The sequence below is a fragment of the Aquila chrysaetos genome, chromosome 10, assembly GCF_900496995.4.
Source record: "Aquila chrysaetos chrysaetos chromosome 10, bAquChr1.4, whole genome shotgun sequence".
NCBI classification, from domain to species: domain Eukaryota; kingdom Metazoa; phylum Chordata; class Aves; order Accipitriformes; family Accipitridae; genus Aquila; species Aquila chrysaetos.
This window is the reverse complement of record NC_044013.1, coordinates 38861800-38885018: the sequence shown is the minus strand read 5'-3', so window position 1 is coordinate 38885018 and position 23219 is coordinate 38861800. Positions and strand designations below refer to the sequence as shown.

The 23219-nt window shown below is 53.2% G+C and overlaps 2 protein-coding genes across 4 annotated transcripts in view; one reads left to right on the top strand and one right to left on the bottom strand.

The window, feature by feature from the left end:
• The window catches only part of ZSWIM7 (zinc finger SWIM-type containing 7), a 21500-nt gene extending 12310 nt beyond the window's left edge, over nt 1-9190 (top strand). Inside the window, exons 5-7 of one of the 3 annotated variants that reach the window (XM_030027452.1) lie at nt 297-401; nt 2395-2470; nt 8912-9190. In XM_030027452.1, the coding sequence (XP_029883312.1) occupies nt 297-401; nt 2395-2421 (132 nt within the window). In that variant the 3' untranslated portion in view covers nt 2422-2470; nt 8912-9190. Of the gene's footprint in view, nt 1-296; nt 402-631; nt 855-1052; nt 1357-2394; nt 2471-8911 lie in introns of those variants that run through there. The other 2 variants (XM_030027451.1, XM_041126600.1) reach the window with 2 other exon arrangements.
• Nucleotides 2022-23022, bottom strand: ADORA2B (adenosine A2b receptor). The gene is made up of 2 exons (XM_030027441.2): nt 21624-23022; nt 2022-5895 (listed from the first exon to the last, which is right to left on the bottom strand). The coding sequence occupies exons 1-2, from the start codon at nt 21986-21988 to the stop codon at nt 5202-5204; spliced, it is 1059 nt and encodes a 352-aa protein (XP_029883301.1). The 5' UTR covers nt 21989-23022; the 3' UTR covers nt 2022-5201.
• Between the last annotated feature and the right edge of the window lie 197 nt (nt 23023-23219).

Below are 23219 nucleotides of genomic sequence, written 5' to 3'. Positions count from 1 at the left end.
TAGTAGCATATAAGTCACTGGAGCCGAGGTCTGCTGCAAGCACGAGCGTACGTACAGGAGCACTTCCTTGCCTGCAGGGAGAGAAGTGTACGGAGACCCTGAGAAAGCCAAGGAGCTTCAAGCTTAGACGGGTCGATGCAGCGTTTGGGGACTTTTTGTATTGCAGCACCTGCTTGCCTGTTGCATGCCTGTGAGTGGTTGTGGAGAGGATATCGGGCCAGATACAGGCCAAGTTAGAGAAATTAAAAGTGAATGCTGTCTCTGACTCCTGCCCCCTCCGGCTGCCTTTGTTTCAGGTCCTTGGGAGCTCAGGCAAACTCTACACCTGCTACAGTTCCTGCCACTTCTGCACGTGTCCTGCTTTTGGTTTTACTGTATTGCAGAAGAGCGAGAGCCTTCTGGTAAGTTGTCTGCCTTAACTTGGGGCCAGGACAGGGAGCGGGGGAGAAGGCTGTGCTCTGCTCCTTGAACCTGAGCAGCCTGATGTTTCCAAGGGAGCAAACGCATGAGTGTTGAGTTGGCCACGCAGGCTGTGCCTGATCCACTGCATGATCTGGCCTCTGGGAGTCGCGGTATTTGGGTGGAGCTAGGCCTTACAAGGGCTAGGGAGGACTTTTGTTCTTAATTATGCATTACTGTTCTGACTTTCAAGAGATGAATAATCCCTGGTCTCTTGGAACAAGGGCTACTGCTGCTAATGGGACTGCCACATGGAGTCTGGCTGATGAAGTGGTGCAGTTCACCTGGTGCCAGTGAGGAAGGGCTCAGGGTAACCAATTGCTCTGCAATTGCGGGAAGGGCAGCAGGAGCCAGTAACACTTCGCTGTGTGTCAGATCCCTGTATTTATTATCCTGACGGCAGAACTAACCTGGGGCAACTGGAGCACCAGCCTGTGCCAGGGCTTGGCATGCCAAGAGGGAACCATGTTCCTGGGAGGGGTGAGCGCTTCATTAGACCCATTCTGGCCAGGATGGATTTTTGTGGCTTCCAGATAGAGCATGACATTCCTGCGTTGCTCCTCCTGTTAACTTGGCTGCGCTATTATTTGCAGTGCAAACATATACTTGCTGTCTACCTCAGTCAGGCCGTGGGAGCCTGCCAGGAACTAACTGTCTCTGAGGAGCAGCTCACAAGCATCTTACTGGCTGAGGAGGAGGATGAAGGATGAAGGATTTGGATCACAGGCGGATGTGCTTTCTGTGTACCCTCCCGGCTGTGTAGCTGGCATTTTTTGTATCTACAAGGCTGTCAAATATTCATCATGGCTGGTAGATTTCTTCCTGTGCTGCAGCCAAGCATGATGTTAATTAGCAGCCTTGCACTGATAGATTAATTAATAAATGTTAAGAAGCCTGTGTTGACTTCAGTTTCATTTATTTATTTAGGCTATTCTTGGGATTTCTGAAGATGTTTGAACTAATCTGTAATATTGTGTGCTTGTGATGTGGGGATACAATCAGTCCAGCAGGTCTCTTAGCAATCCATTAAACCTTCTTAGCTCTGCTTGTGCTTTGACTAACCCCACTGCCCTTCCCGTGCCTGCATGGCTTTGTAGAGTTGGCCTCCGACAGAGTGACAATGCAGTGGCTTTTTGCAGCTGGCTGCTCAGCAATTTCTGATTCATCAGTGCCAAACCTGTACCAGGGACTGGGGCAGGGACCCCTCAGCACCTTGAGGCTGATGACAGGTCTGCGCTTCCACTGTGCTTACTGCAATGCAGGATCTTTGGAAGCATCACCCTGGTTGCTGTGCTTTTAAATCGACCCATTTCAGAGAAGTCGACCACCTCATGCTGGCAGGCAAGGCAAGGCTGTCCACATCAGACACGGGGGAAAGGAGACTGCTGCTCCCTGTTCCACAAACCAGCCAGTGAGCTGGGTACCAGCTCCTTCCAGCTCTGTGACTCCCTGCCTGTGCTCTGAGATTGGGCTCCTCCTCGAGTACAGCGTGGCCTCGTATGATACACCGTGTGAACACAACACCACAAGAAATAATGGGGCACAGGCTGAGCCAGGTTGTGTAGGTGGTAAATTAAGCGTTCTGTATGTAAATAACAGTTACTGCAAATACAAAATCTGAGCAACGTGAGGAAAACACATCCATCCTATGTACATCAGAGCAGTAATGAGTGATAGCTGAATAGCTATAGCTGCACTTGCTGCAGAAAGTTCCTCTGCCATTTTGACTTCACATTTTTATAGAAACCATCAGAGCTTTCTTTTCAGGGGGGGCAGGGGAGGTGTCCTATTTTTATTTTGCCTTGAAATTACTTTGGCTCAGATCCACAAAGGCACTTAATGTGCCTAAAGACCGTGGTGACTCAGGCCGTAGTTAATAATGGCTAACAACCCAATGGCACAGTCATACTAAGGATACGCCACATCTGTCTGCAGGAATTCTGGCTCATAAGAGGCATGTGAAAGGTAGCAGTCGTGGATGCCGAGCTGCAGTGCAAGCTGTCGCATACCAGTAAGTGTTCTGGGACCGGCTCTCTCTGTATTGCAGCGCTGTGTGTTTCAGTCTGTTCGTGCTGTCCAGAGTTTGGTTCATTTTCAGCCAGCAGGAGGGGAGAGATTACATTCTTTGTTGTAAGGATAGATGTGGCTTGCAACCACTTTGTAACACTGCCAGACCTGCAGGTGAAACCCTGCTTGTTTCCAGCCATGATTAACAGAAGGAACACAGCCAAAGATAATACCGAAGGGGAGGAATGAAAGGAGGAGAGAGTCAAACCCTGCCCAAATGGCAGGAGGTGGCTACATGTGCTAGCTGGACTATGACCAAGGCAGATGCAGCAAAGCTGAATGGGGCTGTTAAAGGAGAAACACTTGGGACAGTAACTTTAACTATTCAGATTCTTCTTGGAAATGCCAGTATCTGAGATACTGAGCTGTAGCTAAATTTGGACATTGCATAAACGTGTACAAACCCATTCAGAGCTTACTGGTGATTCACCCAGGTTTGGGGCTGGCTCTTACGGCTGGGCTGCTACACACACGGTAGCAAAATCCATCCCTCCTAGTGAACCATTCTCTGTTCGCATGGTGGGCCCCAAGTCATACCTGCAGCTGCTGCCTGCAGGTCATGCCAGCTGGCTTAGCAGATGCTGCAGGAACAGCATTTCTTCAGCCTTTCAGCTGATTTTACACCATATTTGTCATTATATACGCCAGAGAAATGAAACTCTTGGGGTCTTATATTACCCCCCTTTTAGTGCAATGCAGTTAAAAAAATAGATAGCTGTTTTCTATGTGATTCAAGTACAATTTATCAGGGACAAACTGCTCCAGGCATCACAGTCTGTCCACTGGACCTGTTCTTCAGGAACTGGCTGTGTTTAAACTTCCTTCCCTGCCACCTGGCTCTAAAAGGCCTGCTCCCTATCTCTCCCCCTGCATGCGTTACCACTGAAAACCACATTTAATACACATCCTTGCACTCCAGCTTCTCGCTGGTCACATGGTGATGCTGCTGACATTGAGCGCTTCGGAGAGAGGTGGTACCACTTTACCACGTAAGGACCTTCAGGCAAGACTCCCGTTTGTAGGAGGGCCACAACGTGATGGCAGGTCTGAACTAGTCAAGAACAGCTGTGTCTCTGTACCAGTTGGCTTTTGGGCACGAAGGAGGGAGGCTGTTTGGTGTTTTTCTGACTCCCCTCCCTGTTCCTCTCAGTTGTGGAATGAAAGTGCCCTGCTAAATAAAAGGCATGCCAGAAACACTGGTTCATTTACAGCAGTGCACGTGCCGTCATGCAGTCTGGAGAAGTGGAGCTTGTACTTCAGCTATTAATGCACTCTTCCTTCTACCTTTGTCTAGTTTTGCCTATCACAGTTACATATGAAATCAAGTGCGGTAATTACTGAGCTGTGGTTGCAGAGAGTTATTAACTTGCAGTGCAAATTAATTAAGTCTGCTTCACTGGTGAGTGGGCTTTGTCCTTACAAAGGGCCAGGACTCCGTGGCGAACTGCAGAGGCCAGGCTAGACAATCTGCGAGGTGAGCTTCTTCCCCAAAGAGCTTGGCCAAAATCAGGTCGCCAGTTAAGGCATTCTAGCTTCTTAGCTCCCTTCCAGTCTCTTTTGCTACTGATGCAGGTCAGGGTTAAAAAAAATTTAAAAAAAAAAAAAATCGCTATTAGAAAAAAAAGCACTCACAGCTTCTGGGGGTTACTGGGCTACAGAAGAACCCCCGCAAGACCAAGTTTTAGGAATCAGGCAAGCTGCAGCATCCAGCAATCACAGCTAAAAAAAAAACCTGCACTTCTGGAAGCACTGCAAGGCTGTCAAGTTTTGTCTTGGGAGCAAAAACCTAATTGTAGAGATCATGTCACCAAGGGAGTGTTTGCACTAACCTCGATGACTCTGGATCAGACTAGCTAGGACTATTAGGGCACTTCTGCCTTTTGCATTTTGATAGCTGGAAACAGATTTGAAATCAAACCTGAAGCATTGGTCTGCACAATCCTGTGGACCAAAGTGATTTAGAGGCAATGAAACTGCTATTCTAAAACTTCAGTCAACTCTTATCTAAAATTTTTCTCTTTCAGTAAGTAGGCCTTCCATACTGGGGCCAAAAATAGCTGGCCAGTTCTGATCTTGTTTTCCCATCAACACGGTCACGTCCCTCAGAGCCTGGAACGCAGATTCAGTTTCACACCAGCAACAGGGCTAAGTAAGACTTTTTCCCATCAGAGAATACTAGCTGCATCAAACAATTGATGGAATAATTAATTAGGGTATTACCAAAGTGCTGTCAAGTATGGACTTAAAAGAACAACTCAAAAACAGACACAAAATTATTACTCCTAAATGAATCAAAAGATTAAAAAAAAAATAATAATATTTAAAATAAAGATCCTAGGACTTGACGTGAGCAGCACAATTAGGGAAACACCCCCCAGAAGGTGGGGCTTCCACAGTCAATGTCTGACCTGGAAAGGAAACTCAATACGATTACCAGCACTCACGCAACCTGGCTTTACAGTCGAGGGTGAGCTGCACTCAATCTCCCGGTCAGGTTATTCCTCTAGGAGGCACTATGTTAATTACAAAAATAAAAAAAAAAATTACAGCTGCATAACTGCATAGTGGTCATCTCCGAGCACTCCTAGAGGAGTTAGCTGTAACTGTTCACATAGGCACAGGGAAGGGTAGTGTCAGGGACAGACTGCAAAATCCTAGGAGCAGGACGTGCAAGGTCATATGGTCACAGAGGCTACCGGAGAGTTAATGTTGGAGACAGTCAGGTGCTGGTTGTTGTCAGTGGGGCACTTGGGGAAGCCATCCGTCTTGCAGAGGATCTTGGAAATGATCTTGCGAAAGGTGTAGCGGAAGTCCCTGATCCTGTAGGCGTAGATGATGGGATTGATGACGGAGTTGGCATGGGAGAGGATGATGGCCATATACATCACCCACTCAGGCTTGGATTTGGAGAACTCCTCATGGAAGTGAGTGATGCAGTTCAAGATATGCAGGGGCAGCCAACAAAAGGCAAAAAGTCCTACAATGATGGCCAGAGACTTGGCTGCGTGGATCTCCTTCTGCAGTGTGGTCCTGGAGTTCCCCATCAGTTCGATCTGATGCAACTGTTTGCAGGCGACCATGAATATCTTAATGTAGATTCCCAGCATGATAGCAAGTGGAAGCAGCACGCAGCCGAAGAAGTTGAAGTACACCATGTAGCTCATCGTTACCACATTCTCAAAGAGGCATGAGATGAAACAGCCATGGTGCTCTGTCCCAGTGTCAGCCCCTGTCTCGTTGGTGGTGTTGGGGCAACCGCTCATGGCTTTGTTCCAGCCCATAAGCGGCGTCAGTCCAATTCCAAAGGACAGGAGCCACAGCACAGCGATGAGTCCTCTTGCCCGCTTGCCAGTCACCAGACTATTATACCTACAGCATCAAGAACAAAACCAAGATAGAGCCATTAAATAAATGAGCGCTCGTGACTTCCCTGCAGTTAAAGTCATCGGCATTTTGGCTAATGCCACAAAAGCCCCACCCACACCCACATGGGAACCTCACCTCTGTGATCAGCGGAGGGGCAAAAAAGCTCACCTGCGCTCTCTGCCTACACAAAGTGATTTGGGGAGGTGATTCACTTACTATTCCGGAGAGGTGCCAAGCACTGCCCCTGCCCACGAACATCCTTCGATAGGAGGTAAGGACTTGGAGTCTTAAAAAAAGGCTTTATCATTGCGTGAGCCTAAACCACCAACTACAAGGAGGGCAAGAACAGCGGGAAGGCTCACTCTGTAACCACCAACTTACTCTCGTGCTCTAAGCGTCCACTACTGGGCACGCCGGGACATGCTGCTGGGCTACATGAACTTCTGGGCTGACCTATTACAGCTGAGACAATGCTGGCTCTCAACTCTACACTGTAATGAGTAGCTAAAGTCTTAACCAGCATCACCACACGCTTACAGCCTTTATACCACAGCCAGCTTGTTTCAACTTGGGCTGCTTTTATGCCTGCAGCAGTGCTGGCTTTCACTGGAGATTGCAGCAGTCCCGTAATGCGATGTCCCTTCCCATGCTACCTCATACACTAAGGTGGGAAGTACACATGTGTGTGGAAAACGGGAATCCTACTAGTTTCCCAAACAGTGCAACTCCTGGCTTACACATGCCAGACTGCAGCCCACGCGAGCTTGTTGTGGCTGGATAACAAATACCCTGAAAGACTTTTCTGAGCCAGCATCTGAAAGCAACTGCTGCTGATGGATCGCTTAGGAGAGTTACAAGTTAGGGTTTGTGTCTCCATGCAGAATCTCACATCCAGGCGTGGAGCTGGGAGCCAGGGACACCGGGCTCTTCTCCCCCCATTCGACATCCCTGCTTTGTGCATCCTCCAGCAACCGTGCTGGTACGGGCAGCTTCGCCTAGCTCCCGGGGCTGGTGTTGGCCTCCGCTGCTCATGTATGTGATGTGCCAATTCTGTAGGACACGCACCATCGAGGGGCCCTGAAGCCACGCAAAGACTCGGACCTGCAGCTTCTGAAGCCCTCCGTGGGGTTAAACCACACAGCTGCGCGTAGCTGCTGCTGTCAAACGGTGCTTACGCTCTGCTGACCCACCAAAACTGGTTGTAAAGGTCCAGATTTTTAAGTAAACGCCTTCCTTGGGCACCTGCTGCTCTCACATGTTACGAAGAAGCTCTGTGGTGGCCCAGGGACAAGCGGGTGCAGTGCTGAGGGGTGCAGAGCCATGCTCTGCCCCGCATCTTTCCTAACCCCACGGACTGGGTGCCTTCATGGCCAAGAAAACAAAGGTTGTGGCTGATGCTCAGGGACACAAACGGGGCCGGAACCTAAAGCAGCAAAAGTCGAGCTGGTTTGGGTGCAACCAGAACAGATGCCAACATCAAAGCATCAGTTGGATCGCTTTTTGGGGATACGAAGAACCAGTGACTGCCAGAAAGACATCATGAGAAACCCATTACTGTCCTCTCTACAGCCAGTTAGCGTCTGCTGGCTGACACGCGTGTGCCCCCCTTCCCACACCCTTCTCTCAGCACTTGTTTACTCTGGCTTGGCTACCCTGCTCCTCCTTTCCTAAGAACGTTTGTTCTGATTTTCTTCCGGCCCGTGAGGCAGGGGAGGGTTTTATTCCCACAGAACCGCAGCTGTGCCTGTGAATCACGCTGCGGTCGCCTCCGTGCGAGCCGTGCGTCCCTCTCCTCCTGCGAGCTACAAAGACAGGAGGGTAAGTGGAGGGGGGGGGGGGGGTCTGCCAACATGAACCGGGCAGCAAAGAGGGGCTGGGGGGAGCCCTCGGCTCCTTCTGCGCGGCCGCTTCGAGCGGGGCTCGCTTCGGGCACCGCCGGGGCTGGCCAAGAGGACGCGGCAGCAGCGGCCACATTTAGGCACTGCTGAACCGTGAACATGCTCCACGGGGGTAGATGTCTAAAGGGCAAGTCCAGCCACGGAGAGGTTTCTCCTGCACTTTTCTCTCATTATTACCAAGTCTCACTGGTCCAGAAGATGAGAAATTATCAGATGGGGCATCAGTGAGGCCAAGCCCATTGCTTTCAAAACCCCGTGTTAAGTTTTCGTGAGCCAGAGGTGGTCTGGGGTTGTGGGACCTGAAAATGTTAAGATTTGATTCGGAGCAAGTTCCCAGAAATCCAATGTCTTGGCAAAGCCTGAGTCTTGAGCTACAACGTTGGCCAAGCTTAGTCAGTGCTGTAGGAGCACCGAGAGCTGCTGCTGACCTACAGCTCTGCACGTGGGAAGAAAAAAAAATGTGGCTCCTTGGCTTGTGCTATTCATGCTTAGTTGATCACTTCAGTTGCTCCTCTGCTGCCTCAGTCATTTCACAGCCCAAAAACTATTGTAGTGAGACTGGAAAATGCAAAAGGGACCATTGTTCAGAAAGAGAAACTGCAGGGTCAAGAGTTTTGTGTGTCTGCATCAGGCGGTGCACAGGAACACAAGGAAAAGCCGCCGCGGCTCAGCGTGCCGTGCCGGGGCCGGTGTCCACCACGCTGGTGACATTCGGTGCTGTCTCTTGCTGAAAATACATGACCCCAAATAAGGCTTCTTCCATCTGCTTTTCTCCTGAACTCTTCTGCAAAGGTAAGCTTCAGCTGGAAGGTTTACAAACCAGCTAAGAAGTCACTTAATTTTCCAGTGGCTGTGATGGTGGGATGTTTATTTTAGTGTTGCTCGCTCTTCCCCAGCGCACATAGCAGAGTTGCAGCCAGGACCACATTTAAGCGGGGCCCCCTTCTGCGAGGAGGAGACGAAAAAACGTGCCACGCTCCGGGTCTGCAAGAGCCAGAGCTGAGCAATGGAGGGTGCTGCAGGCCTGTCGGCACAGGGAAGAGATGGTGTTCATTAAAGTGGAGATGATAGTTACTCACAGTGAACACCACGCTCCTTAGATTAGTTCTTTATTTTCGCAGGGATGCGTTGCAAATTCCTCCCAACGTCTCTCCATTCAGTGGATTGATCCCAGGTAACGACGGTGGTCGCTGCTGTGACTACAGAGAATGGTCACAAGTGGTTGCTGAGCTACCAGCCAGAAGAGGCCAACGTGAAATTAGGGATAGTTCGCTGCTCTAAAATTGTTCACTACCTACCTACCTTGTTATTGCCTTAATACACTTATTTGGTGGGACACTGCTTTAAGTTAACAGAAGTTAAGCATGTGCTTAAAAATAAAGTGCATACCTATTACCAGACCAAGGCATGAAGAGTCTCGTTAGTGAGCCGCTGCACACAGCTGCACCCCCGTCATAAACCACCACCAAGCAAAGGCGGCATGGCCTGTGAGACAACTGAGGCTCAACTTTTCTCCTAAGCTCTATAAAACATGATCAGACAGTGAGAAACCAACAGATTTTCACAGCTCCGAATGCTCCAGCAAACCCCTCCTTCATTCTCTTTTAGGCTTAATATTATTAGGCAAAAAACTATTAAAGTAAATTTACTCACCTAAGTCTGCTCAATTAATGTATAACAAATATTGAATCTCCTCTATGTTTCTGCCCACAGCCATCAAATGTTGCTTTAATGTAAATAACAGCTGAATATTTTAAAATGATTTATTGAGATTAAATAAGCTGGCAATGCATTAGTTCCTTTTACACCGCCAGGCAAAGTCTCTTTACTGGCATAATCATCATCGAGCAGCTAATTACGTCAGCTCCCACCCAGTGCCCCCGCAGCGAACATGCTGCAGAAGCCCCGATGCCATCCCCACCAAAAGCGATTCAGGTTTCTATTCTTCTGACACAGATAACTATACGTTTGCCACCAGTGTCACAGTCACGCAGCCCGGGTTGCAGTAGGTCAAATACTTTAAGGAAAGAAAGTTCAGCTGCTTTTACAAGATGCCTCTGACCCGCCGGTGTTATCGTGTACAAGCGCCAGGCTGCTGGGTCCGTACCGGCTGTGCCGTCGCCGAAACGAGCCAGCGGCAGAGGCTTCAGGCGGGACACAACACGGCTCTGCCCGGGCACCGCTCTGCCACTGAGGCTGGAGGAGATGTCCCCTGAGGTGACCCACGGGCTGGAGACGGTGTCCTTCGCCCAGCAGCATTCGCTCTCGCCTGCGGCCCCTCTGCTTCAGCGATGGCTCAGCAAGGTCCACCGCTTTTCTGGAAAAGCGTCACGACAACCACCAAAGCAACAGTCGTACGTTAGCGCAGGCTGCGGGAAGGCTCTCTGCGTTCTCCAGGCGCCGTGCCTCTGGTTGGTGGGATGGTCAGGGTTTTGGTTTTGTTTTTTTTTTTTTCCCAACGGGTCTCATTGCATTTCTAATGCTATTTACTAGCGCTGGATACCAGCCAAGACACCCAGGCATGCCTAAGTATGGCTGGAGCAGAGCAGCACTGCCTGCCAGCCTGCAGCCAGCCCAGCCTTTCCCATGCAGGAGTTTGGCTCCCGACCGGCAGGAACGGAGTCGTGCCCTGCACGTACCCGGCGTCTCCCTCCGGCCCCGGCAGTGACCCCGTGCAGATCACCCAAGCAGAAGCACCGCTGCCCCCGAGCTCCCGTCAAACGAGGAGCGTACAGCAGCAGCCAAGGCGTAATTCAGCATTTGGGGCGATAAGACATGGGCCAGAAGGCAGCAACAGCCTGGAGTCTGGAAGGGGACTATTATTCCCACATTATTTATCCTCAGAGAGCAGGAATGGGAGAGAATCCCCTGCCATCCCTGAGCAGCCCAGAAGGATGAAGAGGCGAAAACGTCGTGGTGGCACACACCCGCTCTCCTGGTGCTTGGTGGAGTCTGATGGTGGCCCTAGGACGCTGGCCTGGGCCCTGGCTGATAAATTACTGAGTAAATAAACCCAAGGTTAGCAAAGAGCAGAGCCGATAGCAAATAGTTTGTTCTGCTGAACGTCCGAGGTGTGTTGCCGAACAAAAGGGTGAGCTGCAAGCTGAGAGACTGCGTCAGCACTTGCCACCGTGTCGTCATCAGTGCTGCGGCGCAGGGTCCGCCACGCTAGGCAGCGTTCAACCACGCAGCCCTTGTCCTGCCCAAAGGTGACCCCTTTGACCGTCACCTGCAGAGTGGCACGACCCCCTTTTACATTTGTTCACCATGGCACCCTTGTTCCCAAAGTCCTTCCCTACCCCCCTGCTATTGGAGAGACAAAAATGAGCTCCATCATCTCTGCCACGGGCTGAAGACCTGCAGCCGGTACCCGGCAAATACACTGTGGGTCCCGGCTCTTCAGACATCTGCAATAGGTTGTCCACCTGCCCGGGCATTATTGCTGTCGCCCATCCTCGCTGGATGCCCGAGTAAAATCCCCGAGGCCGGCTGAGATGCAGCTTCTAGCAACAAAAAGATGTTGGAGAAATCCACCCCGCCTTGGTCAGGCTTCATCTCGCCAGCAGCCCTCCAAAGGCTGCAGGGCTGCCAGGCTGTGCTTGTAAAAGCTGCACACGGACACCGGGTGTTTAAATGCTTCTCTCGTGTATGTAATACAATGCTGAAGTTGCAGCATTAACTTTTCCAGCAGGAAAATTTTCTCTCATGATGCAGCCTCCCAGGCTTGCTTAGTCCAAGCGTTTGACCAGGGATGTCTCTGCAACCTTAACTGGGAAGAGCCAGGAGGGTCCAGCCTGATGGGAGGGTGCTGCGCCGCTCTGCTCAAGGACTTTGTGCCGGTTCTCCCACCGCCAAGCCCCAGCGCAGGATCAGCCTTCGATGAGCAATTTCAGTGCGTAAACTCCAAACTCGCGGGTAGCTTGTGCCGAGGCCGCGGTCGGTGGGACCAGTGGGGAGGTCCAGGCGTGATGGCTGTGCAAGGGATGCTGCAGGCAGCTTGTGTCCTCTCTGCCCTCCCGGTGCCCAGAGCTTCGGAGGGAGCCCTGGGGGGGGGCTGGTGCTCCCCACTGCTCTCCCTGCTTCCCCCCCCATTCTGCCCAGTGCCCAGGCTGCCGGATGCAGGGAGGTGAGCAGATGGAGGCTTTGTAGAACTCAGACTACGCAGGTGCTCTGATACAAACAAGCAGTGATAATTTATATGTTTCTATTTTAAGTGGGAAGGAAAATACACAGACACCTCCATTCACAAGGGGAGAGAGCAATTTGGCTGCCAAGCATTGTATCCTTGTCATCTACTTGCAGCTGTACTTTGCATCTTGCTCTTTTTTTTTTTTTTTTTTTTTTGTGTGAGCTATAACAGCACGAAATAAGCACCATTGCTGCTGTTCTGTTTGCTCTATGCACAGCCACGTAATGGAGATCACATACCAGCTGAAATATCCTGGCAGGACATTTTAAATGAATCATAAATTGCACCTTAGAGAGGAGGGGGGAGGAAAAAAAAAGAAAAAGCTGTGCTTTTTAACCAGGAAGGAGTTGGCGGTGAGAGTGAGAAATCTGATTAGCGGTTACAGTATCAGCCGAGGAAGCAGAACATCTGCGTCTGTCCATGTCCAGTTGTAGACAAATCGCTTCCTCCCGCATCTGTCCCCATTGTGTGCAGGGGACAGCAGCAGCGTCCCCCCCGCTCGCCCTCCCGGCCTTCCGCTGGACGGGTTACTGCAAACACGCCAGCGCCCACAGCTCAGGTGAGCACCCAGGGGTTATTCGGAGGGGCAGGAGGCATCGCTCACCGCCATCCATTTCTGGTGCTTTCACGGGAAACCTGAGCGGCTGCAACAGCTCGGACCCCCCCCCCCGCCCCCGCCGCGCACCCACCCTCCGGGGGATGGAGCCAGCACCCACCCTCGGGGCGACGGAGAGAGCCAACGGGCCATAAGGTGCCGGCTCACGGCCATCCTTCACCCATCAGGGAAAGCTCAACTGGAAGAAGCGAGCGCTCCCAGGGCCACAGCCCTCCCCAGAGCACGCACCCAACCGGGCAGCATCGCCACCCACCAGGGAGCACCCCACGCCGGGCAAGCGGCCCCCCGCCGTTGTGCAACGCTGGGTAATGACGTGTAAATGAGAACACCCAGCCCTCGCAACGCAGAGCCCGGCTGCAGGCTGTTGCTCAAGGCTCGTCCTTAAAAGGGAGGCCCGTATGCGGGTGCTGCTCTGAGCTCTTGAGCCTGGATGCTCGGGGAACCCAGCCTTGCCTTGGCTCCCTCCCTCACAGGGACGGGCAACAACCGCCTGCTCCCCTCCGGGTGCTGTTAGGTTGCCATTCCTGCTCGAGGCACCTAACCAGCAAGGTCAGAGGCTGCGATGCTTCATTTTTAGATTTGGAGGATCGCTAAAAAGCATTTAAAGGCTGGAAGGCTTTAACTTTCTCCAGGGCTTGGTGTATTTATGTTATACGACATTTTCAGCCTTAGTCTGAAATAAAAGCTGGGTGATTTTGAACTAGTAAGAGAAGACGACAAGCCCAGTGGGTGAGCAGAGGCTGGGGCAGCCCTGCCGTACTGCATTTTTGCTCGCTGGGAAGCAATTCTACCTGGGAGCAGAGTCACAGAGAAAGGCACAAATTGCAGCACGGAGACGAGGATGAAGCAGTCCTGGCTGAAGAGGAGCCCTCGGGTGGGCATTGACCATCAGCTGTTCCCAGAGGAAGGTGGGCATGGGAGATGTCCGCCAGTCAGAAGCAAACCCATTTGCAGCCCCTAAGTTAACCGCTCCCCGGTTATGAAGGCTCCAAATGACCCTTCCCAGGACAAAAATGGACAAAACCCACTCGTGCTTCACACTCAGCCGTAGTGATGCCTCTTGGAATGAGCCAGGCGTATGGAGGGGAGCGTTCCGTACCCCGGGTACCCCTTTGTGCCGGCATGCCCCAGCCCACCCCGTACAGGCTACAACCACGCAGCCTGCAAGCTTGGACTATCGAGTGCCTACAAGCTTAAAACCCTCTCAGCAAGATATCCATACCCATGCGCTTATCCCTCCCGTGAACTTCTCCTTCCCCGGGAGAGTGACAGCCGCCCTCCACAGCTCCCACCTCATCCCAGTTTATCCCTGCTCACCCAGACTGGTACCTCAGCCCTGCCACCGCCAGCCCAGCACCGGCTCAGGGCAGGGGAACGGCTGATGGGCATCGGGTTTGCAGGACCAGAAACGTGGGAAGAAGAAATGCAGGAGGGCGCAGTTTTGGCCCAAAGCACCCCGCAACCGGCACACGTTTGGCTAATCTGGAGGATTAAGGAGGGAAACCGCAAGTCAGGCTGCTGCGAGGCGGAGGGCGGTGGGAGGGGGCCGCAGAGCTGCGTACCGGCTGAACACCGACAGCACCTCTGCTGTGGATGTGCGAATATTTTTCTCACATGCACGCATTCACAGCAGCCCACGGCCAGGCAGGAATTTGCATTCGCTGCCCCGGTTTCTGTCTGCAGAAGCCGGCCCCAGCCAGCTCTCGCCCCTGACAGGGTGAGAAAAGGTGACTGAAAACTGAACTAAAAGAAACATGGGGTACAGGCGGGGTGCGGGGCAGGCTGTGGGCTCCCTGCCCACGCCGGGCAACCCCACACCGCTGGGAACATGCCTGATGCTGGGGGACTGCCGGGGGTGCGCAGAGCCCCCGGGGGCACGGGAAGGAAATGAGCTCAGCGCTCCGCACGCTCCAGCAACCGGTGACATCAAAACATAAGCAGCTCCCTCAAGATGCCCGCGTAGAGGCAGGAGCGCGCGATACCGGCCCGTCACGCTCCATAGGGTGTTTCTGAATCCCGGAGCGAAAAAGCCCGGTTCTTCCTACCCAAAATGGCAGGGCCGAGAGGAACCTGCGGCCCTCCGGAGCTTTTCCTCGGCACCGCTCTCCCTCCACGGCTCTGCAGCCCCACGTTATTCTGCCTGAGGATGCCTGGGGCTCAGAATTTTTGTCATTCCAAACCTCCCAGAGTGGTCAGACCTCAGATGTGCAGCACCAGGGTGGCTGACTTAAAGGCAGCTGGTAGAGGTGAGATAGGAGCTACGATTCACTGCGAGCTTTTTTTTGGGTGTGATCCTGTATATAGAGTCACTGCGAGCTTTTTTGGGTGTGAACCTGTATATAGAGCAGCGGTGTGACCGCTACCCCTCCCAGGCACCCAGTGCCCTGCTCGCTCAGATAACAGATAAGGGCAGGGAGATGGCAGATCTCTGCTGGATCCCTCTTTCTGTAATGAAACGGGTGCTAAAGCCCTTCCTAACGGCCCCAAACCACCGGCCTCTCCATCCGCCAGCCCCAGCACGCTGCTGCTCCTCCGCCTTCCCTGCAGAGCCCTGGGCTTCTTCCCAAGGGCAAGCGGATCTCGCGCGGTCAGCGCCGACCCCAGCACCGCTCACCTCCCCGTGCCCCATCCCAGTACGCTCCAGCAGCTCGCGGAGCCCACCCTGCCCTCACCTCCCTGCCCACATTCAGCCCGTTCCAAACCAGCTCGGCGACACAGCATCCAGCCCCCGCACGCCGGCTCCCCCATTGCAGCACGACGGGCAAATCTCGCCGAAAAGACCGACGGGAGAGGGGGAGGACGCGGCCAACAGCCACCCCCCTCCCCGTAGCACCGCGCTCCCGGGAACCTGGCACTGGGATTTGGGCGGGAGGGAGGGCGCGAAGGCCGGGGCGACGGGTGCTGACGCACGGCGCGTCGCGAACGGGGGTGCGGGCAGAGCCCCAGCCACGGCGGCACCGGTCCGCCCGCACGGCTGCTCCTGCGGGGACCGTGCTTTGTCCCTTGTCCCCAGTGGGTCCAGCAGCTCCGGTCGCGGTGCCCAGTGACGCGCCGGTCGGCGCCCACGTGGCACCGAAGGGTGAGCGTGAGGGCGCAGACACGCTCGCAGGTTATTTGTGGCTCGTGCCCGGGCCCGATGTCATCCGTAGGATTAGGAGATAATCCGCTCTGCGGCACGTACAGATTCCCCGAGCCTCTCGTGTCACCGGACTTCGCAGCGCCACGAGAGCCGATGGGGAGGGGAGAGGACCGACACATCTGTAGGCACAGCTGGCGCCGCTGATTCCTGGCGTCTTGCGGATTAAATACAGTAATAGGAGCCCCAACACCTCCTGCATAGTGACCGCCCGGTGTAGCCAAGGGCCGGAGCAGAACGCTCCTAAAAGACTCAGTTTTGCGGTCTGTGCTCATTGCTATGACAAGCAGCAAGTTCATAAAAAAGCCCAAGAACAAGCCTGTTAATTAACAAAGCAAAAACTTTTAACTGCAAAATAAAACGGTTTGCTCTCAAAACATTTTGGTTTAACATATTTTTTTGCAGAGAGGCCGAAAGGTCTCCTCAAGCAAAATTCCGCCAGATTTCAAAAGCTGCTTTTTTGGTCTAAAAATTAACCTGTATTTTTTATAGATTGAGCTGGCCAAAACCGAAAAAAGCTCCTGAACCCAAAGCTCTGGGTTCTGGCTCAGCCCAGAGATCGGTGCCCTCAGCCGCTCCAGCCGCCGCTCCCTGACATCCCTGCTTACCCCCTAGGCTCTGCGGGAGCTGCGTCAGGACAGAGGTCTCAAAGACAATTAATTCCCTTCCCGTCAGGATTTTTGCTTTTTGGGAGGGAAGTGATGCCCGAGGTGGGGAAAAAAAATATAAAAATTTGGGACAAGCATTTTTAGGCAACCAGGCTGCTCACAACTAAAAATAGTTGTGATTTTCCGCCCTCCAGTTTCTGGCCATGAGGGCACACGTGATTATTTCTGATTTTTTTATCGTGTCCAGAGTTGACTGCATCCGAAGCCCGGAGCAAGCCGCAGCCCTCGCGAGACCCACGGGCAGGCGAGCGGGCGCTGCCGGCCCCCCGGCTGGAGCACAAACCCCCCGCGTTCTGCTTGAATCGAGCTCAACTGACACGAACTTCCTTAAAGACGTGACGGCTCCATTGCTCAAGCGAACACGCCAGCCCTCCTGCCCGCAGCACTCGGCACGTTTGCCAGGCTTGCTGCACACTAAGTTTATTAATCGACGATGACCTTGGCCAGGCGCGGCCGTCTGACGGAGAGGGGAGGCAGAGCATCCACCGCCGTGGAATAATTGCCGCCTCCCGTGCTGCTCGGCCCCCAGGATCGTGAGCCGCGCACGAACAGCAGAACACGCCGGGGAGTTCAGACGAAGGGCAACGCGAGGATGTCCCTTCAGAAAGGAAATGAAGCAAGGGCAGAAGGAAGAGCGGCTGCAATTCTGCGTGTCGTTGAGGGCACGCAGAAAATGGCAGGTGAAGACCAAGGCTCTGAAGGGGATTTTTTTTTTTTTTTTTCTCCTCCCCGGTGGCTCCAGCCCTCCCGCCTGCCATAAATATCCACCAGTTTGCTGTGCTGAGGAGCGAGCTGGGAGTTGAAAGGAACCCAGGAACAATTCTTTTGCTGGAGAAGACAGAGGGAACCCCCTCCTCCTCCGCAGCAGGGCACAGCGAGGGCGGGCAGCCGTAAAGCATCAGCCAAGCCACCTCCATCTAGAAAGGACACTGCACAGCTCAAGGGGTCAGATAACAGCAAAGACAATCCAAATGGAATTTGTCCCCAGGAGGAGAGCAGACGCGAGCCGGGCCATTGCCTTCATCACGTCAAAGAAAAGAGGGGCGGCAGCTCACGTGGGAGACTGGCAGCACCAGAAGCAGAGCAGTGCAACACCATCGACGACGGATCACGACCCGAGCGCGGATGCTCTGGCTGCGGGGCGGCAGCACGGGCTCAGCAAGGTGCAGAAGGGGAGAGGGCATGGTCAGAGATACCCTGTTCTAGTTCATGTCAAAGCTGCCCCACAACATCAGTCTTGCACTTCTGCTAGGGATAAAATTGAAGATGGGAGAGAACTAAATCCAGGGAGGAAGAGCAAGCACCAGATCAGCTCAAATCACAGGGAGCTGGGGCTAATTTTCCCTCTGCGGGTCTCAGCTGGGGTGTTTGCCAGGTAGGCAGCAGGAGTACAGCATTCACTGTCCCGCAGGAGATTACCAGCCGGACGAGGGCACACATAGTGTGATGTTGCACCGGGTGTTTCATTCTCCTTTTGCTCTCTAAATACAGATACTCTTCTCCCTCCCTAATTCCTGACACATTTGTTCCAGGCATCTATCCATACCTACAATGATTAGCCACGCCAAAGGATTTTGGTTAATGCAAATAAAAGGGAAAGATTTTATTCCACCTACAAATCTTCTTTGGCTCACAGCTATGGGACTGTGGGGTGAAATCCAGCCCTGGAGAAAGCCAGAGAGCGAAAGCCTCGCACCGCTCTTGTGCCAGACACTCTGCAGGATGGATTTGCTGCCGCTGAAAGATGCTCCATGGCCTGGCTTTGATATTCTGCTGGGAGGAAGCGCTGTGGGGGAGCGAGATTTTTTTTTTGGGGGGGGATCGTTGGCAGAGGAGAGCAGGGATGGTGCCACGTACCTGGGGGTGGCACAGGGACGGGCACACGCAGGCAGGGCTCAGAGCTGCAGCTGCACGAAGTGGGCAGCACGGGTGGGGGGCTTCTCCACAAACAGTCAATTTGTCAAAAACAAACAAAATAAGAGTTTCAAGGGACAGAAAGAATTCATGGCTTCAGGTCAAATTCAGCAAATATTTTTAGCCAGAAGAGGGAGGGTTCTAAACCACCATTTTTAAATAAGATTTTTGTTCTGCAACTGTCTAGATGAGAAGTTGTTAGTTCCTTTCCAGCGAGGATGCCTCCGTGTCAAAAAGCAGCACAGCAACATCAGAAGGGTTAAGCAACTCAAATAAAAATCTCCCAGGTTGGTCAGGATCACTTTGTTTCACTGAAACCTCCAAACATTGCTGTTTCAGTTTGACTGAAACAATTTTCCTCTTCCCCATGGGATTTTTTTGGTTCAACCACAGAACTGAAAAATCCATTATTAGCCTGGCTGTAATGCAAACTTCTCCTGCGCACCCGCAGCCTGCAGGCCTGCCCAGCCCCTCGGTGTGCTTAAATAGCCCTGAAATAGTATTAAATAATATGGCACACTCAGTTCTCAATGTCCCTACAGAGGTTTCCACAGGGAGCTGGTGGATGCGACAGGGACACTCGTCTGCTCTGCAACAACTGCATTATTTATTGTAATTGCTAGATAGGGCTGGGTACAAATCATTTGCTTAAACGTTTACTACTTCACGGCCTGTTATCAGCCTCCGCACTGGTCTCCAGAATGAGTGTTTTAGCGGGAAAGAAACTTTTCCTAAGCTCGCCATTCCTACAAATTGATGACCAGCTTTCCCTTTCCGCAGCGCAACCGTCCTTCCAGAAGGGCCCGTGCACCCACCTAGAGCGGGTGGCTGGACAAGTTCCTTCCCCCTCGCTGCCGGCAGCCCCGTGGAGCATCTCAGGAATAACGATGCTGACGAGACAGCTCTAAGCAAGCCTTGGCTGGAAAACCCTAGCGCAGTAGAGAAGTGTTTTGCCAGCATAGTTTTATAACCTCCTCTATCCTCTTTTGATCTTGGCTGTGCAAATAAAAACAGCCTTTCAGTACCAGTCCCTAAATCTCCTGTTGCCGAAGCAATGACCTGTCCATTGCCCTGTCCTTTTAAAGGAGTTTTACTGACTGGTCATCTCTGAGAGCAAGGAAATGGGCCTCAATGCCAAGACCAAGTTTAATCCAAACGTCACACTTCAGACCAGCCTGGGATGGGACTCCTTGATCTCCGTTTACAGCTGAAGGGGCTGTATGCATCCAGCTAGAAAGCGCTCACAGGAATAAAGATGTTTGTGCAAAAGGAATAAAAGATTTGGCCTAAGATGGGGTGAAAAAGCAATGTCGGGAAAGGATCCCGAAGCAAGGCAAAACTGTCCTGGGATTTCATCCCACACCGGTGTATGAACTGACCTCACGGAGAGTCGAGCAAACCTGCTAGAGACCAGGATTGTGAAAAAAAAAAAAGAGGGTGGAGGAAATATTTGCTATTTTGTCAGTTGGCAAAACCACTTCCCTTCTGCAAGCATGTAAACGATCCCCTCAGAGCATTTCTGATCTCACCTCGGATTCCAGTGGAGTAGAAAGAAACCGATCTCACAAGACTCAACTTCCTCTGCCAAGCGCTGCAAAAAGCACTCGGGGTACAAAGGGAGTTAGAACCATGCTTGAATAGCTTGCTTGTGGAGGGGGGCTGTGATTAAATCGAACCTTTAAAAAATCCGACCCGCTTCCATAGCTGCTGCTGTGCCGCTAGCCCCCATCCCGAGCGAGCCCTGAACGAACGAATGGAAGAGGCACCAAGGCTTTATCCGGAGCCAACGTGCGTCCCCGAGTCCAGGCGGGTGGCCGGGAAGGTAAGCAGCCAGTGTCAGAGATGCCGGCAGCGATCCGAACTGCTCTGTCCCCGCTCCCTCCTGTGCAGACAGGAGCTGCAGCTTGGCTCTCGCTTACTCTACACCCGTGGAATTTCCACGCGTCCGATGACACACGCGGCCGCTCAGCGTACATGCATTTCCACTACCAGTTTTTATCATCTGCCTGATGACTAATTGATATTTGCCTAACGTATGGGAGTTCTCCAACGCAAGGTGCCAGAACAGGCTGAAGGGGGTTTTTTAAGTCATTTTAGGGTGAATTCATGGTTCCTGCAAGGGAGATACCAGAGGCGAGCAGAACCTAGGAAAGCTGCACGTTACACAGTTCAGCTGAGGTCCCTGTGTCAAATCTGCCCCGCTTCCCCGCAGCCTCCACTTCCCACCAGTCCCCTGAGCGGTCCCGGACTCTCCGGCGACGTCTTCTTCTCGGGGAGGGACGACCGAGGCACGAAGGAGACCGAGACTAAGGGACTCAGGTCATTTGTAATGCAAAGCCAGGGTTTTGGTGCACTGAAGCCTAAGGCGGCTGCTGCACCAGCTCACTGGAGCCTGTAAATTATATTCAGTACAGTTTTCCCCATGGTATTGCAACGTCCCATGAATTAGAAGGAAAACAATTTATGTCTTTGATACTGCACTTGGATGAAAGTCTAAACCGTAAAATTCTGAAACCTGACGTATGAATCCTTTCTCCTTCCCTCTTCTCCTCTCACAGTGTATGCACTGAGCTGTCACCCTCTGACATTACTGATCTATACACTCTCTCATGGTAAGCACTCAGAAGGAAAGCGTATGTATGCAAGCACTGAAATACGGTTTCAGCGTTTGTAGCTGTAACAAATTGCGCTTTTGGTCCATTCATTGTAGCCCTCTAAAAACTGGAAGACAGCCTAGTTAGACTCTAGTGCTGGCTGTAAACGTGAAGTATGTACAAAGTCACGTTAAGATCTATTTAAGATGACTTTCAGCCTTTTTGAAAGTATTGTGACCTGAGCTCAGGACGAGGCAAGAGCTCCTACAGAACAGCCTGCAAAACTACTTCTCTAATAGGCTGGGAAGTAGGAGAAAGAGTGGTTGCTCCTATATTTAGTTACCTGGGAGATGCTCAGACCCCACAATAACGGGGGCTGTATAAATACCTACATAGATTAGCTACAACTACCCCAAGCACACTACTACATCACTGCATAGCCCTCCCAAGAAACCACTGACCCTCCCAAGACAAACATCCTCGAGAAACCGAGCTCCCAGGATATTTTGAGGTAAGAGGCAGGATACTGAAAACCTGATGCCAGTCCCGCAGCCAGCGAGCGCAAACTCTCCGTTAATTTTCATCGCCGCCTGTGAGCAGCAAACTTCTTACGGCAGCACGAGGGACCAGAAGTTCCTGCACGCTAAGACCAGGAAGGTCACGGTCTGGGCCGTCAAGGAAGGTGGCGGCTACCTGCGTCCGCTCCGGTCTCTTACCTCAGCGGGATCTTAATAGCCAGGTACCTGTCGATGGCCACCGCCAGCAAGCTGAAGATGGAGCTTTGGGTGAGCACCAGCACGAAGCAGGCGAAGAAGAGGCAGCTGTGAAAATCCACCTGGAATCCGATGCTGATGGTGATGGCGAAAGGGATGGCTAGCAACCCCACGGCAATATCGGCCACCGCCAGGGACACCAGGAAATAGTTGGTCGCGTTCTTCAAGGTACTGTTGATGGCCACGGCCCAGCAGACCAGCACGTTGCCGGCGATAGACAGCACGGCGATGATCAGTTCCAGCACGATATAGGTGGTTTTCATAGTGTCCATGGCGAGGGCCCGGGGCGAGGAGCTAGAACCGTTCATGAGAAAAAGGGACTTTCCACCGGCCCGCCGGCCGCAGGTACCAACAGCCCACGGGGCAGCGGCGCTTCCCGGCGAGAAACACCCATGGCCGGGCTCACCGCCGCCTCCCGCCCGGCCACCGGGGCGGCGGGGGGGACCGGAGGGGCGCGGCGAGCCCCGGGTCGCGGCCCCCCGCTGCCCGCACCGCCCGGTCCCCGGAGCGGGGACATCCGCGGCCGCGCTGCCGCCGGTCACCGAATCCACCGAGCACCGAAAACCGCCGGGACCGGCTGCTGCTGCTCCGCCCGCCGCGGGGCCATCCGCCGGCGCTTCGGGAAAAGCAGCGGGACGGGACGGGACCGGATCGGAACGGGACGGGACGGGACGGGACGGGACGGGACGGGCCCTCCGCCGCTCCGCCCGGGGATGCTCCGCCGCCCGCCCGCCCGCCCGCCCCGCGGAAAGCGGCTGCCGGTGGCGGCGGGGCTATTTCTGCACATGGGGAGAACGGGGCGGGGAGTGCGCGGAGACGAGCCGATTGGCCCACAGCCGGCCGGGCCCAGGGCCCGGGCCCCCCCCCCGCAACCCCCTCCGCACCTCCCGGGCCCGAGCCCGCTCCCGCTCCCGCTCCCGGTCCCGGTCCGCCCCGGCGCTGCCCCCGGGCACGGCGGTGGCCGAGCCGCCGGGCTGGTTACTCGCCACCAGCGTTTTTTACAGGGTGTGTGGGGGGGGGCCGCTTTGCCGAAGGAGGGGTGAAAAATCTCGTGTGTCCGCCCCCCCCCCCCCCCCCACTTCAACGCGACAAGCGTTGCTACAGCCTGTTGGGACACCGCCGGGGGTATTGCCACACGGAGAAAAATCCCCACGAGCAGGGCGCTGACCGAAAGTAAAAAAAAAGATTTCACAAAAATCATGACAGCACCGAGTCTGTGGACAGTTATCGCGCAACGTGACCTTTCCTGATGTAAGAAAACGGCAAAACACCACGGATTAGCGAACGCTGTTACTCACAGGGCTACAGTAGCGGAGTTTAGGTCTAAGGAGCTTGGAAAGAATTAAAAGCCGATGCAATCGCCAAAGAAAGGGGTTGTCTGCGCTGGTGGATCTTAAAACCAGCAGAGAATATGGAGAAAAATATAATTTAATAACTACTTACCTTTTCATCACAGCTTTCATGCTTTATATTGTGTTCGCCATCAAAACACGACCAGATCGGAGGTTGAAATTCACACCGGCTCTGTAGCATCCAGCA

Coding starts and splice junctions, on each gene's coding strand:
- ADORA2B (XM_030027441.2), bottom strand. CDS start 21,988: ATGAACGGTTCTAGCTCCTCGCCCCGGGCCCTCGCCATGGACACTATG. Junction 5,896..21,623: donor GCTATTAAGATCCCGCTGAG/GTAAGAGACCGG, acceptor TTGATGCTGTAG/GTATAATAGTCTGGTGACTG.